This window comes from Chaetura pelagica, unplaced genomic scaffold (genome assembly GCF_000747805.2).
Source record: "Chaetura pelagica isolate M959 unplaced genomic scaffold, ChaPel_1.0 scaffold531, whole genome shotgun sequence".
In the NCBI taxonomy this organism is placed as follows: domain Eukaryota; kingdom Metazoa; phylum Chordata; class Aves; order Apodiformes; family Apodidae; genus Chaetura; species Chaetura pelagica.
The window spans coordinates 4,281,497-4,294,062 of record NW_009952362.1 but is presented as its reverse complement, the minus strand read 5'-3'; the positions used below and the strand labels follow the sequence as shown (position 1 = coordinate 4,294,062).

The following is a 12,566-nucleotide window of genomic DNA, read 5'->3' as shown; positions in this document are numbered from 1 at the left end:
GCTGAAGCAAGAAATAACAAATTACTGATGTATTGATAACTCATTTGAGATATCTAATTGTGAAGCTGCAGATACTATATTTACTGCTGGAAAAGTCGTTCCAGTACTTCACTAATGTCCTACTTCGTTATGCAACTATACTGCAATACTGCACATATCCAGTAGTCTCTTACAAAAGCTAATTATGAAGTGGAAGATTTATTCATTCTATTTTACTATTTCTGAAGGCAAACAAGAAATGTGAAGAAGCACGCCATGAAAAGGAAACGATGGTGATGAAATACGTCCGAGGGGAGAAGGAGTCACTTGACCTCCGAAAAGAAAAGGAGATACTTGAGAGAAGAGTGAGAGATGCAAACAAAGAAATTGAAAAGCATACTAACAAAATCAAACAGCTTTCTCAGGAAAAAGGAAGATTGCACCAGCTCTATGAAACTAAGGTACTCTTAAGTGTTGCTGTATGACTTGAGTGAATGATTAAAAGCATTATCAGAACCCCCTTATCACTTGTTTGCTATTGCAGTTGGTGAAAGAAACTTTTGGTTTTGCTTTATGACTGTGAAAACCCTTTCCTTGAAGGGAAGAGTAAGAAGCTCCTGAGTTTTCAGTAATTTTTTATGCTCCTATGAATATTTTTTTTTAATATTAGTTTATGGAACCTTAGGGGCTTTTTTGACAAGACTGAAAAGAATTCGTTGCAGCGTCTGGATTTTGCGGGGTTTTCTAGCTTGTTAGGATTTTTGTTTGAAAAGACTGTAATGGCATTACATCATTGCAGTTGCCTTTGCTATTGTTCTGTTTGCACTCTTATTTTCTTTTTTGCACCACTAAAAATTGGTAATAAAGCAATAGAATTCTTCAGATGCAGTTCAAAAAATTTGCCTTTCTTATTTAGAAGCCAGTAAGAGACTTCACCAGCCTCTTAGATTATCCAGGTCTTTTTATATTGTACTCCACAATTCTATTTCATGTGAAAATCCAAAAATTGATAAGTTAATATGATTCAAACTTTGATTCAGGCTTCTTCTAAGCATTTGTACAGTTGACAAGAACAGAAGACTTGTTTCCTAAACAAAGCTGAACTTCATAGCTCCTGAGGTGTACACTAGAGCCTTACAGGAATTGTACTGCCCTCATATGGTGTTGCTTTAAACTTTTTTTTAGTAAGATGAACCAATTACTTCAGAAACACAGTTTGGACATTTGGCTTAATGCAGTGATTTGTGGATGGTGGTATAGAAGGTTATGCCAGTGATGTGCTTCTGTTAATGTCCTCTCTTGGCACTGACTTAGAGATTTGATTTAGATTCATTTGCTGTCAGTGCTCACACTAGACTGTTCCTGTATACATCCCGCTGATGTCACAATTTTTGTCTGAATCTTTGTCTGATATATGACCTTATCACTTTGAACCTATGTTTCCTCATCCTTTTGCTAAAAAAAATGCAAAAAGAGGACTCTAAACTTAGCCATGAGATTCTTACTTAAGATCAGGACTCTAGACTGTGCTTTGCCTGTTAACACGTATATGTATTGACAGGAATGCAGCTTTACCTTGCTTATCAAACCAGAACATTGATTTATGTGGTTTTTTTCTTTTTTTGTTGAATTGTGGGCTAAAGCATTATTGAGCACTTGAGTCTGTGCATGCTTTTGCAAAACACAGACACTAAGAAAAAAAACAATGACAACTGCATTTGACACTTGAATAGGAGCCTTGTAGAAGCACTGGATGATTTAGGTCTCTAAAATAAAATCTATTAATTCTTCCTAGGATGGTGAAGCCACTCGACTCAACAGAGAAATAGAGAAATTGAAAGAAGAAATCAATTCTCATATTATCAAAGTAAAATGGGCTCAGAACAAATTGAAAACAGAAATGGATTCACACAAGGTTAGTGCAGTGGTACTGGTACCATGGCATGAAAACACAGTCAGAGGAATGTAGTTGCTATACTGTATACTTTTTATATCTCACTAAAATCTGTTTCTAAACTGTTTTTTTTGTTTAATTTCAATACCTGCAGCAAGTCAGAATAGTGCTCCTAAAGATAATGATATGAAAATGGAAATTTTGAAAGGATGTGAGGGAAGGAGGTATGGGGGGCATTCTGTTAAATCTGGTGGTCAATTTTTCATTTGTTTTGGGTTTTTTTGTATGAATTAACTGCCAGTTTCTTTTTTAAGTGATAGAGTTAAATCTATCATCTGAAAATATGCATGGCATATAACCAAGGTATCCTTTTGTTGTGCTTTCAGTGTTGGAACAAACAAAATTGCATGAAGTAATAGTTGAATGGAAACAAGAGGAAAAATAATACTGGACCTTTTTTGTTGTTGTTCATTCTTTCAAGGCTGAAATAGGAAACTTTTGTTACGAGAAATGATTTTCCCAGATTAAGTTAGATAAATAGGTTTGACCTATTTTTTTATTACTGTTTTTATAGGAAACCAAAGAACGCCTCAAAGATACAACAACAAAGTTAACTGAAGCAAAAGAAGAAGCAGACCAGATAAGGAAAAACTGTCAAGAAATGATAAAAACCTATCAAGTAGGCACATTTTCTCAGGAGGAGAAATTTGTGTTTAGCATCTGAGTCTTCTTTGTTCTCCCTTTCTATCTTAAGCTGTTGCAGGAAAGAATTATCCTATGCAAGCTACAAAGCAGAGATGACTAGTCACTGATTTTTTTTACTTGCATAGTTGTTAAATAAAAGGGAAAATATTTTGATTGGCATGCAGTGTGGGAATCTTTCTTGGCATGTTCAGAATTATTAGATATATACCTGGCAGAAAGGAGACTCAGTGGTGTGAAAAGCTATCTGTATGCTCCTAAAGCTAGAAAGGGGAACATAAAACTCTAAATCTGTATTTGTGTATCTTCAATCCTTTTAGGAGTCAGAAGAAATTAAATCAAATGAATTGGATGCAAAACTCCGAGTAACTAAAGGAGAACTGGAGAAACAAATTCAGGAGAAGTCTGATCACCTGGAGGTAAATATGTGGTGTGTGGAGACAATGCTGTTCGCAATTTAGTAGTTAAGAATTCCATGAGTTTTTAATTTTGAGAGTCTTATTTTAAGCTGCTTACAATTTTTGCCAACCATTTTTCTTTTTTGCCTAATACCACAGCTCGGTTGTCTGCATCCAGCCCTGCATTTTGGAGGATGTTTTTAGCTATTATCTTGGATGCACTTTTTTTAAGTAACAGGAAAAGGACAATATAGTGAGGATAAAATAACTGCTCTTTCATTTATACACATGAATGTTACTATAATTTAGAGCTCAAATTCAGATGGTAGGCAGGCCTTTATCTGACCAGTATTTTGCCAAGCTTATATGGCAAGAAGAGGCAGGGAGCAGCCTCTGTTCTGTGCAGAGATTTGCTAACCCAAAATGTAAATTCTTTAATGATTCAACACCTGTTCCCAGCTCATATGTGCAAATGCCATCTTCATTTTGCCTAGAACTTTCCCCAGGGGCTCTTGTGGCTCAGATTTGTGCACCTAAAACCAGAGTGAAAACCAGAGTGTGTAATCTCACTTTTGTTCTCAGTTCTTCTGGGAATAAAGCAGCTTTTAGGCTTAGGTTTTGCTTTTTGAATAAGTAGAACAAACCTTTAGGGTACCTATTCTACCTTAAACCTGCTCAGCTGTTGTGGTGGCCTGCGTTGGCCTAGATTTTTTTTGACATCCCAGGAGATGCCACTGTCCATTTACATTTCTCAAGGAGCTTCTCACTCTCTAAAAGGTGCATCATGCAAAAATTAAAGAACTGGAAGACTTGAAGAGAACATTTAAAGAAGGGATGGATGAGCTTCGAACACTGAGGACGAAGGTAATGTGTGCTATGTTGGATTGCAGTGAGGCTGAAGGTATAGTGTTGGGTTTTGGAACAAGACTATTAACTCTTAATTGTATTTTTACTACTTTCAAAATAAACAGTGTAATTAGAAACTGGCTGGGCATGCGACTAGAAGGGATATGTAACTGTGACTCTAGGCTGCCTTTCTTAGGGAGTGTCTGATCCATAGTACAATAGTGTGTTGCTTCCTTGTATCCACCTCATTTGACTGGAAGGTTGTGAGAAACATTTTAGTAAATATCTTCTAAATTTAGTAACTTTGAACAATTAAAGGTACTGGTAAACTTTTTCTAACCATGAATTATGACCTCTACAAAGCCAGCTTTAAGGTATCTGACCGTTGGCTTGGTAACTGGCAAAAGTTGATGTCTTTGGATCTTGGTCCGTTAAGTTTGAGTTAAGATAAGTTTGAGTCTTTGGACAAAACTGATGTTACTCATGTTTGTTTAATTTTAATTATTTCTTCTGTTTATTTTTCTGACTTTATTTGATCTGAAGTATTTGGAATGCTACTTGGAATCACCAAAACGATTGCAACACCTTTGGACAGCGATCTAGACATTTGATCAGAGTAACTCATCCATCTCTGAAGTTTGGAACAATAAATAGTTTCCTTTTTTTTTCTCTTTAGGTAAAGTGTCTAGAGGATGAGCGTTTAAGAACAGAAGATGAATTATCCAAGTATAAAGAAATTATTAACAGACAGAAAACTGAAATTCAGAATTTGCTGGACAGAGTCAAAACTATAGATCGTCTGCAGGATCAACATCAGAGGTACAGCTGTGCCCTTTGAGGAGTGTTTTAAAATATATCTGAGATGTGAAGAGTTACTGGGGTTTTTTAATTGAAATTGTCAGTGCTTTAAAATGTCTTGTAATTTTAAGAATCTGTCCTAATGTAAGTGTTGTTCTAATCTAAGTCAATATTGCTAGTACTGGCGACAACCTCAGTGACCTCTTATAAAATGAGAGGATTGAGACTGATCGAATTCTTACACCTTTCCTTATTAGAATAAGTCCTTGATTTCTGGCATACTCTAGGAAGTTATCCTTCAGTAGTGCAGTGCTAGCTAATTTATGTTGCCATTAATTGTAGGAACTCCTCGTTCTGGTAGCTTGTAATTTGTAGTAATGGAGTTCTAGTAGAATTTGGTTACAAAACTAGTTCATTTTCAGAATGAATAATGATGTGGATTGCCTGAGCCTCACCTCTGCTTGAAGAAACCTATTGATGTGGGGTTGTTGGATTAAAGTGAATTGAGCCTCCTGGTAATCATGCTGTAGGACAGGAGAATTCAATAAGATGTCTGCCCTTGCTTTATGTAACTTTAATTTTATTTTTAAATTTGAATAAAAATGCTTCCTGTGAGAGAGGTGAGGGTTTTCCTGCTGATGTTGGAAGATAAGGTTTTAGAAGGGTGTGGCAAATACTACGATTGGGGAAATGATATTGTAAGACCAAATGAGAGGAGAGCACTCTTAGTTGGTAGCATTTTAACAGCTATTTCATTTTGGAATTGATTTCAGTCACTTTCTCGAAAATGCTGATCATAACTGAAGTAAGGCATTTCTCACTCATATGGTTTGCAGGTAGTAGATCAGAAGTCTCCTAGTGGGAGTTCTTCAATAGAATCAATAACTTGTTTTGTAGAGGATTGGTGGGAGGGGCAGTGAAGTAAGACAGGTCCTGTGAATTGGAGCTGCACTTCTTGGGTAAGAGTTTTTCAGAAATCACTGTACTACCTCCCTGGAGAAGCTCAAAACTGGAGTATTTCCCCATCTCTCAAAGACAAGTCCTCTTACAGATGGCCTCCTTTATTGAATTTGCAGACCTTCCTCTTTGACTATGGGATGTGTTTTGGGGAATTTTGTTTATACCCTATTTTGAAGCTCATGAAGTTGAATACAGAGAGATGGTCTTCCATGGGGAAACTAATGACTGCATCTCCTTCTGTAGGATACAGATACCTGTCATTTCAGCACTGCAGCATGTCATTAAGTGGAATCTGTGAGCTGCCTTGGCATTTTAAACTATCAAATGACATAACAGATGCCCCAGGCTTGTTAATCTGTTCTTCTGCCTTAACTGATCTTGACCTGAATGCTTTTATTTCAATAACGTTTCATATCTTCAAGCTTAGCTTATCCCTAATAAGATACACTTGTTTTGACAGAGATGAACAAGAAATTAGTGCTTTAAAGGAAGAAGTAGATGGTTTCAATTCTCTGGTTGCTGATCTTCAAAAGGACATTGAAGGTAGTCGGAAAAGAGAATCTGAGCTATTGATATTCACTGAAAAATTAACCAGTAAGAATGCACAGCTTCAGTCTGAAAACAATTCCTTACAGAGCCAGTTGGATAAGCTTTCTTATAGCGAAAGAGAGCTGCAGAATCAGCTGGAATGTCTTCAGCAGACTAAAGATGATCTGGTGAGTACAGTGTGCAGCTTGTTTTTGCACTTGTAAGGTATCTCATACTGGTAAAGATGTGGCACATGAATTTCACCTTATATCTTCACTTACCCGACCACAGTTTCTCACTGAGTTTGCCAGTTTGATAGCATAATAGCAGTGGAATACAAACACATCATGTTTCTAAGGGAAAGAAACCCCGAGACCCACTGCACTGGAATGAGAGGGTGTTTCTGTGTTACTCCTTCTGTCTTTCTGGGAGCAAAGAGTTGTTCTCTGTATAACTGTCACTGAAACCATCAAAAAGCCATGATTTGTGAACTTTATTACTGTGAGCTGTTTCTTAGTACTGTCTGTACTATGAGATAAATGTAACTTTTAATAAACTTAGTGTGTCATGGAAGGTAATGTGACTGCACTGTACAGCTCTGCATAGCTTCTATGATACCATGTGGGTGTTTCTGAGACAGCACAGAGGTCCTCCTTCAATGTTTCACTGTGCTGCATTTTCATTTGCAGTGGTTGTGTTTAGCCTAAATAATAAATATAAGACGTGAGTGATTTGCAGGTGAGAAGTGCAGACTTAGGGCTGTTGAGTGTACAGTATGGTTAGACTGGAATTTTTTGTGTGTGTTACTGAAAATAAAATCACAATTTCAGGTCACCAAGTTGCAGAAGGAGGAGGATCAGCGAAAGCTGGAGGTTGAGACCCTACAGGCCCAGGTAGCTTCAGAGCAGAAAGAACTGACAGCACTGAAGACCCACGTAGATGAACTGAAAGATGAGCTGGCTACCCAGAAGCGCAAGCAGGCAGCAAACCTGAAGGATCTCTCAAAACAACTTCAGCTAGGTTGAAATTCTTTTCAAATAGAATGAGTCATCCCCATCTGTACGCTGTAAGCCCCAGCACAGTGTCTGCTAGAGACTAGGGTCCTGTCTGCCTGGGTGCACTGCTCGAGCGTTACCCTGCTCTCTCTGTCCCTAAAGACAATGAGAGTAAGTGAGCAACTTAGACCTTGTAGAAACTGCAGTTACAGGAAACATGTCAATTTTCAGTCTTTAATACAACTTTTGAAATAAGCTTGGGTATAAAGTGAAAGGTTTATTTCAATAGTATGGTCTTTGTTACAATGTATGTGACTACTGAAATGTCACTGTGGGTATATATGGATCCTGGTTTGTGTATATTCACTAGTCTCCTAGTTGCTGGCTGTATCAGGAATTGCTGGTGACCATGATGTTTTTAGTATATTAAACAGACCATTTGAGTTTTTAAGGACAGATATGGAGAAACTGATGACTCATTTTGTCAACAAATAGAAATAATTAAATACCCAATAATGTGTATGCTCTGAATGCAAATAGATTTGAATATAATCAAATCCGTTTGCAATGTGTTTGAAGGAAAAGATCCTGTTGGCATTGTGCAAAACAAGCTCCATGTCTCTCTTTGTGTATATATATGAACAGCTGTGCACTTTCCCTCTTGATTCCCACTGAATGAGTGGTGCTTCCAGCTCTCGTATAACACTCAGCTCTCAATAGTGATACACTTATGAGATCATGGAACAGAGTTGTCATTCTGTCCTTCACTAGTTATTTACATGGCAGTCGTAATCAAAAGTGAAGTGAAAATTAAGTCTTACTGTTCCCAGTTAATCCTGTGTATGACATTACATCCTTCAACTGGCAACTGCTGCAGAGTGCAGGGATCTTGGTGAATATTTCACCCAGGTGCTTCATGGCTGGGAGCAGTGAGTGGAGAGGTGCTGTTGGGGGGTTTTTGCTCTAAGATTTTTAGTTGCTACCATTGTCTTGCAGTTGTCAAGCCATTTTAAATTAGTACAGGCCAGAGGGTATCAGTTTTTGTGTATCATGTAACATTGTCATTTGGGGGTTTTAATCTGCTGTTAGTAACTGTAATTTTATTATACTTTTAGCACGGAGGAAATTGGATCAGATGGAAAATGGTAATTATGACAAAGAAGTCAGCAGCATGGGGAGCCGTTCCAGTTCATCAGGTAACAGAGCATCCAGCAGGGCTTCCAACACAGACCTTCCATCTAATAAGGTTGCCGTGGTGTGCTGCCACGAGCCTTGCTCTTTCTGTGGCCTGTCCATATGCAGTGTGTGGGCAGCCTCCCATTAAAGCTGACAAAATAGCCTATAAGCACCAAAATGCACTGGACTGAATGCAGTTGGAGATGCTTATTCTTACTATGAGATTAAAGCTGAATGTTTATGTGTTTTCATTCTTTTTAAATGCCTACCTTGTTATTTTGTTGCTTTTATGCTTTGAGGAAGCTCTCAGGACTTCAGTTTATAGAGGACTCCCTTAAACGCTGCCAGAGGCATAACAAAAATGAGCAGTGGCTTCCAACATTCTTTTAATTGCACTATTGACAGTTGCAACTGTGTAAATGATAAATCAATTAACATGTTTAGAGGCATCAGTGTACTTGTGTAAAATACATTACTTTATATCTGTTTAGGAATGAAGCAGTTATCTCTAGCACTGAAAACAACATCTGTTTTCTGCCTCAATATCTTTGGGCTTTAGGTTTGGTTAGTTCTGTCAGTGTCCTGTAATCTCACTGCATAAGAGAGGTAAATACGTAGAGAGAAGACCAGAAAGAAAATATTTCAAGCTCTTAAGTGATCAGTACATACAGGTTTTGTCAGTCCATACATACATTTCATAATTGTGTAACTTGAGTGGACTTCAAAACAGATACATTTAAAATGAGCTCAGTCTTATATACAAAGTAACATTAATGAACATGAAGATACTTAAGCCAGAATAAGCATTACTGAAGCTAACAAGCTTAGAAACTGTGCCTGTGCTGTTTGGGCATGTATCCTTTAAATGGTATCAGGACTGTTTGTATTAAAAGCCTACTAATTTATAAGGAAAACTGACATTCTGAAGAAAATATCCTGAGCTACTGAAACGTAATTGAATGCTAGTGGAGATGTTTTACCTGGTATGACAGCAAAAAGAGCTTTTACAAATATGGATGTATCGGCAGGGTCCCTCAACGCACGCAGCAGCAACGAGGATCGGTCACCTGAGAACACAGGATCTTCAGTAGCTGTGGATAGCTTCCCAGAGGTGGACAAGTCTATCTTGGTTGAGAGAATCCTAAGGCTACAGAAGGCACATGCTCGAAAAAATGAAAAGATGGAGTTTATGGAGGATCACATTAAGCAACTGGTGGAAGAAATCAGGAAGAAAACAAAGTATGTTCTGAGTTCTGTTCAGACAGGTTTTCAGTGTTGAGCTGGTTCACTAGACAGGAATTCTGGATTTTATGTAAAACAAGTAATTGTCTAAATGAAAATCTTAAAAAAAATAAACTGCAGTGACAGTAGATCTCAAAGGTAGGCTTAGTCTTGGGTTGTTGGGTTTTTTAGCTCCTTATCTTTCCCCAGCAGTTACAGTAATTGTTGAGTTGTTTACTGCTGTATTTTTTCAGGAGGAATAGAAGGGAGCTAGTATATTTTGGTAGCAAACTGGTCAGCAGGTGGCTGATTTGAGGTGCAATGCTGCCACTAGCTACCAGAGCCCATTATCTTCATGTGCTTGGAGAGTGCTGATTGTAAGTGTTTGTTTTGGAAGGAGAATCTGCATAATTCCGGATGGTAATCTGGGATGTGTATCAAACAAACAATGTATCTGGGGCAAAGGTGGTCTGTATTGAATGTGTGAGTCAAAATTCCACTTACATGGAAATCTCATCTTACAGCATGTTGTCTGGAACTTCAGTTAGGAGAGGAAGAAATGGTAGCATGTACCTTGCTCTGGGAAGTTCAGTGGTCTGTTAAGTACAGCCCTTGCTGAACAAGCTTGTGCATTTATGCTGTCTGGTACCATTTCATAGAACATGATCACAGCTTGTGAAAGCCCTTGAGCAGAGACTTTGTAATTTTTGTCTCATCTGTAGAAAGCTTAAGGTTCTCTATCTAGAGTCTCTCAGCAAGGAAAAGTAGAGACATTTTTAAGCACCTTTTTTTGTTCTGGTAGAAATATTACTTTCTCAAAGTGCTTCTGAATTGTAGTGACTCAGCTCACCAACATCTGCTGCAGCTCTTGGGCTTACCCAGGCTTCCCTCTGACCTAGAAGTGGCAGGAGTTGTTTTTTACTACCTTTTCAGTAATGCAGTACTGCTTGAAAAGAAATCATTTTTATATCAGGAACCTGAAGTTACTTCAGTGTCTGACTTTGCACTGCGATGTAGCACTATGAAGTCATTTTATTTTTCTCCCCTCAGAATTATTCAGAGTTACATTTTGCGGGAAGAAGCTGGAACACTATCATCAGAGGCCTCTGACTTCAACAAAGTACACTTGAGTAGACGAGGTGGGATTATGGCATCTCTGTATACATCTCATCCTGCAGATAGTGGTCTCACGTTGGAACTCTCCTTAGAAATAAACAGGAAGCTGCAGGCTGTACTAGAAGATACATTACTGAAAAATATCACATTGAAAGTGAGTAGCTATGCCAGTTCTTCCACATATTCTTGTGGTTCTGAGGTACAGCCTTCAAAGAGATGCTTGCTATTGAGAGGAGGAAGCTTTTCAGAAGTCAGCTCTTTGTGAATTGCTGCTGCTGATAGCATTGGATTAACCAGAATTCTGTAACATGAGGTAACACTCTGCTTTGAGACCCTTGCATTGTGCTGCACTAATGGGCTGCTTCTTGAAATAAGCTCTGGGCTGCCTGTGCATCCAGTGGGGAAGGGCCTCTCTGTGCTCTCTTCCAGTCCTGTGGAGCCAGGGACATGGGCTGGTCCTGCTGCCATGGCTGGGTACCCTGCTGAGCTGTCAGGGCAGTGTGTCTGCTGCACAGGGAAATGTGCAGGCTGCCAGCTGCACTGCAGTGTTCTGCAGGAGTTGGAGATCTCTTCCTGCAATTATCATCCCCCTTGAATGCTGTACTTCCTAGACAGCCTGTAGAATATTAGTAACTGCAAAAAAAAGACTTGCTGAGAGCTTTGCATCCTTTATTGAAATGAGCTTGGTTTTCTCCAGCTCTCTTTAATCATTTGTGCTTGTTCTGGATACTTGAAAGTATCAACCTGCTGACCAAGACAGTAATTTCAACTTCTTAGTGTGTTTTGTGCTGATTGACTGATTTTCCCTATATAACTTACTCTGGGTTTTTATTTGTATTTTGTGTTATTTTTTTTTCTCCTAAAGGAAAACCTTCAAACTCTAGGAACAGAAATAGAGCGGCTTATTAAGCACAAGCATGAACTGGAACAGAGAATAAAACAGACATAACTAAAACTTTTATGGAATAACCAATATGAAGATGCAGAAAAGGCAGGTGCCACAGACCACTGGTTTTTACATTTTTCCTGAAATTTGATTGCCTGCCAGCACAGGGTACACAGCCTTTAACCTGAAAGGCTTGCTCATGGGAGGGTTGGACATCAACATGGTTCTGTCTACCCAATGCCAGCCTGAGGCGTTTCTGACTTTTACTACATGCTACATTTATCTAAAACTTGTATTTGAAATGATGTACAGATGCTTTGAAGTGCATACTACATTTTGAATGAGTTGCAGTGAGACTGCACTGCATAATTAATCAGTCTCTTAATGATGAAGCTTGAAGAAAAATAAAACCGATTATGTCTTAGTTGCTGTTGAACGTATCCAGTGTTACTGAGCTTTAAGGGCTTTCAGACATTATTTCCTTGTGCATATTATTTGTGATATTTAGGTTGATAAAGCATTTTTGCATACACATGGAAAAATGCTAAGTCACACAACTACAGGTTTCTAAGTGGTGGCCATAATAATGCATCTTTTCTGGTTTAGATTATCATTTAACTAGTCGGTTTCTTTGTTGAAAAGAAGTGAAACAGCTGTAAAACTAAGGGATTAAGGAGCTTTCTGATTCAGTGGTTGAGTATGCATAACTGAAACAAAAATCAATTTGACAAATCTTTGATATTTAGACATGGATCTAATGAAGTCCAATATCAGATAATTGGTTAATAAAATTCTCTGGCTTTGTGCATAACTAACAGCATTTAAAACATAGGAGTTTTAACTGGCCATTGTTACATTGTACAAGTACACATTGTGATTACATTGGTTTTGAGATGATAAAAAAATCTGTTTTCTAAGATGAATGGAAACTAAATTCTCTCAATAACTGTGGGTAGACCAGTTAGTGGAAATAATTATAAGAAATGGAAAATACATCTAGATCAGATTTTAGTCTATTGGTTGGACTGTGAAAGTAGCACAGAAATCTGTGTGACTCCTTAATTTTA

At 38.1% G+C, this 12,566-nt stretch overlaps 1 protein-coding gene across 1 annotated transcript in view; it reads left to right on the top strand.

The window, feature by feature from the left end:
- Positions 1-11,657, top strand: part of CCDC186 (coiled-coil domain containing 186) — a 17,494-nt gene extending 5,837 nt beyond the window's left edge. The window contains exons 5-16 of the mRNA XM_010007940.1: positions 228-440; positions 1,775-1,894; positions 2,448-2,552; positions 2,896-2,994; positions 3,751-3,837; positions 4,496-4,638; positions 6,038-6,293; positions 6,936-7,125; positions 8,216-8,296; positions 9,305-9,515; positions 10,548-10,767; positions 11,479-11,657. Coding sequence (XP_010006242.1) covers positions 228-440; positions 1,775-1,894; positions 2,448-2,552; positions 2,896-2,994; positions 3,751-3,837; positions 4,496-4,638; positions 6,038-6,293; positions 6,936-7,125; positions 8,216-8,296; positions 9,305-9,515; positions 10,548-10,767; positions 11,479-11,562 — 1,809 coding nt within the window. The 3' untranslated portion in view covers positions 11,563-11,657. The remainder of the gene's footprint in view (positions 1-227; positions 441-1,774; positions 1,895-2,447; positions 2,553-2,895; positions 2,995-3,750; positions 3,838-4,495; positions 4,639-6,037; positions 6,294-6,935; positions 7,126-8,215; positions 8,297-9,304; positions 9,516-10,547; positions 10,768-11,478) is intronic.
- Positions 11,658-12,566: the final 909 nt, after the last annotated feature.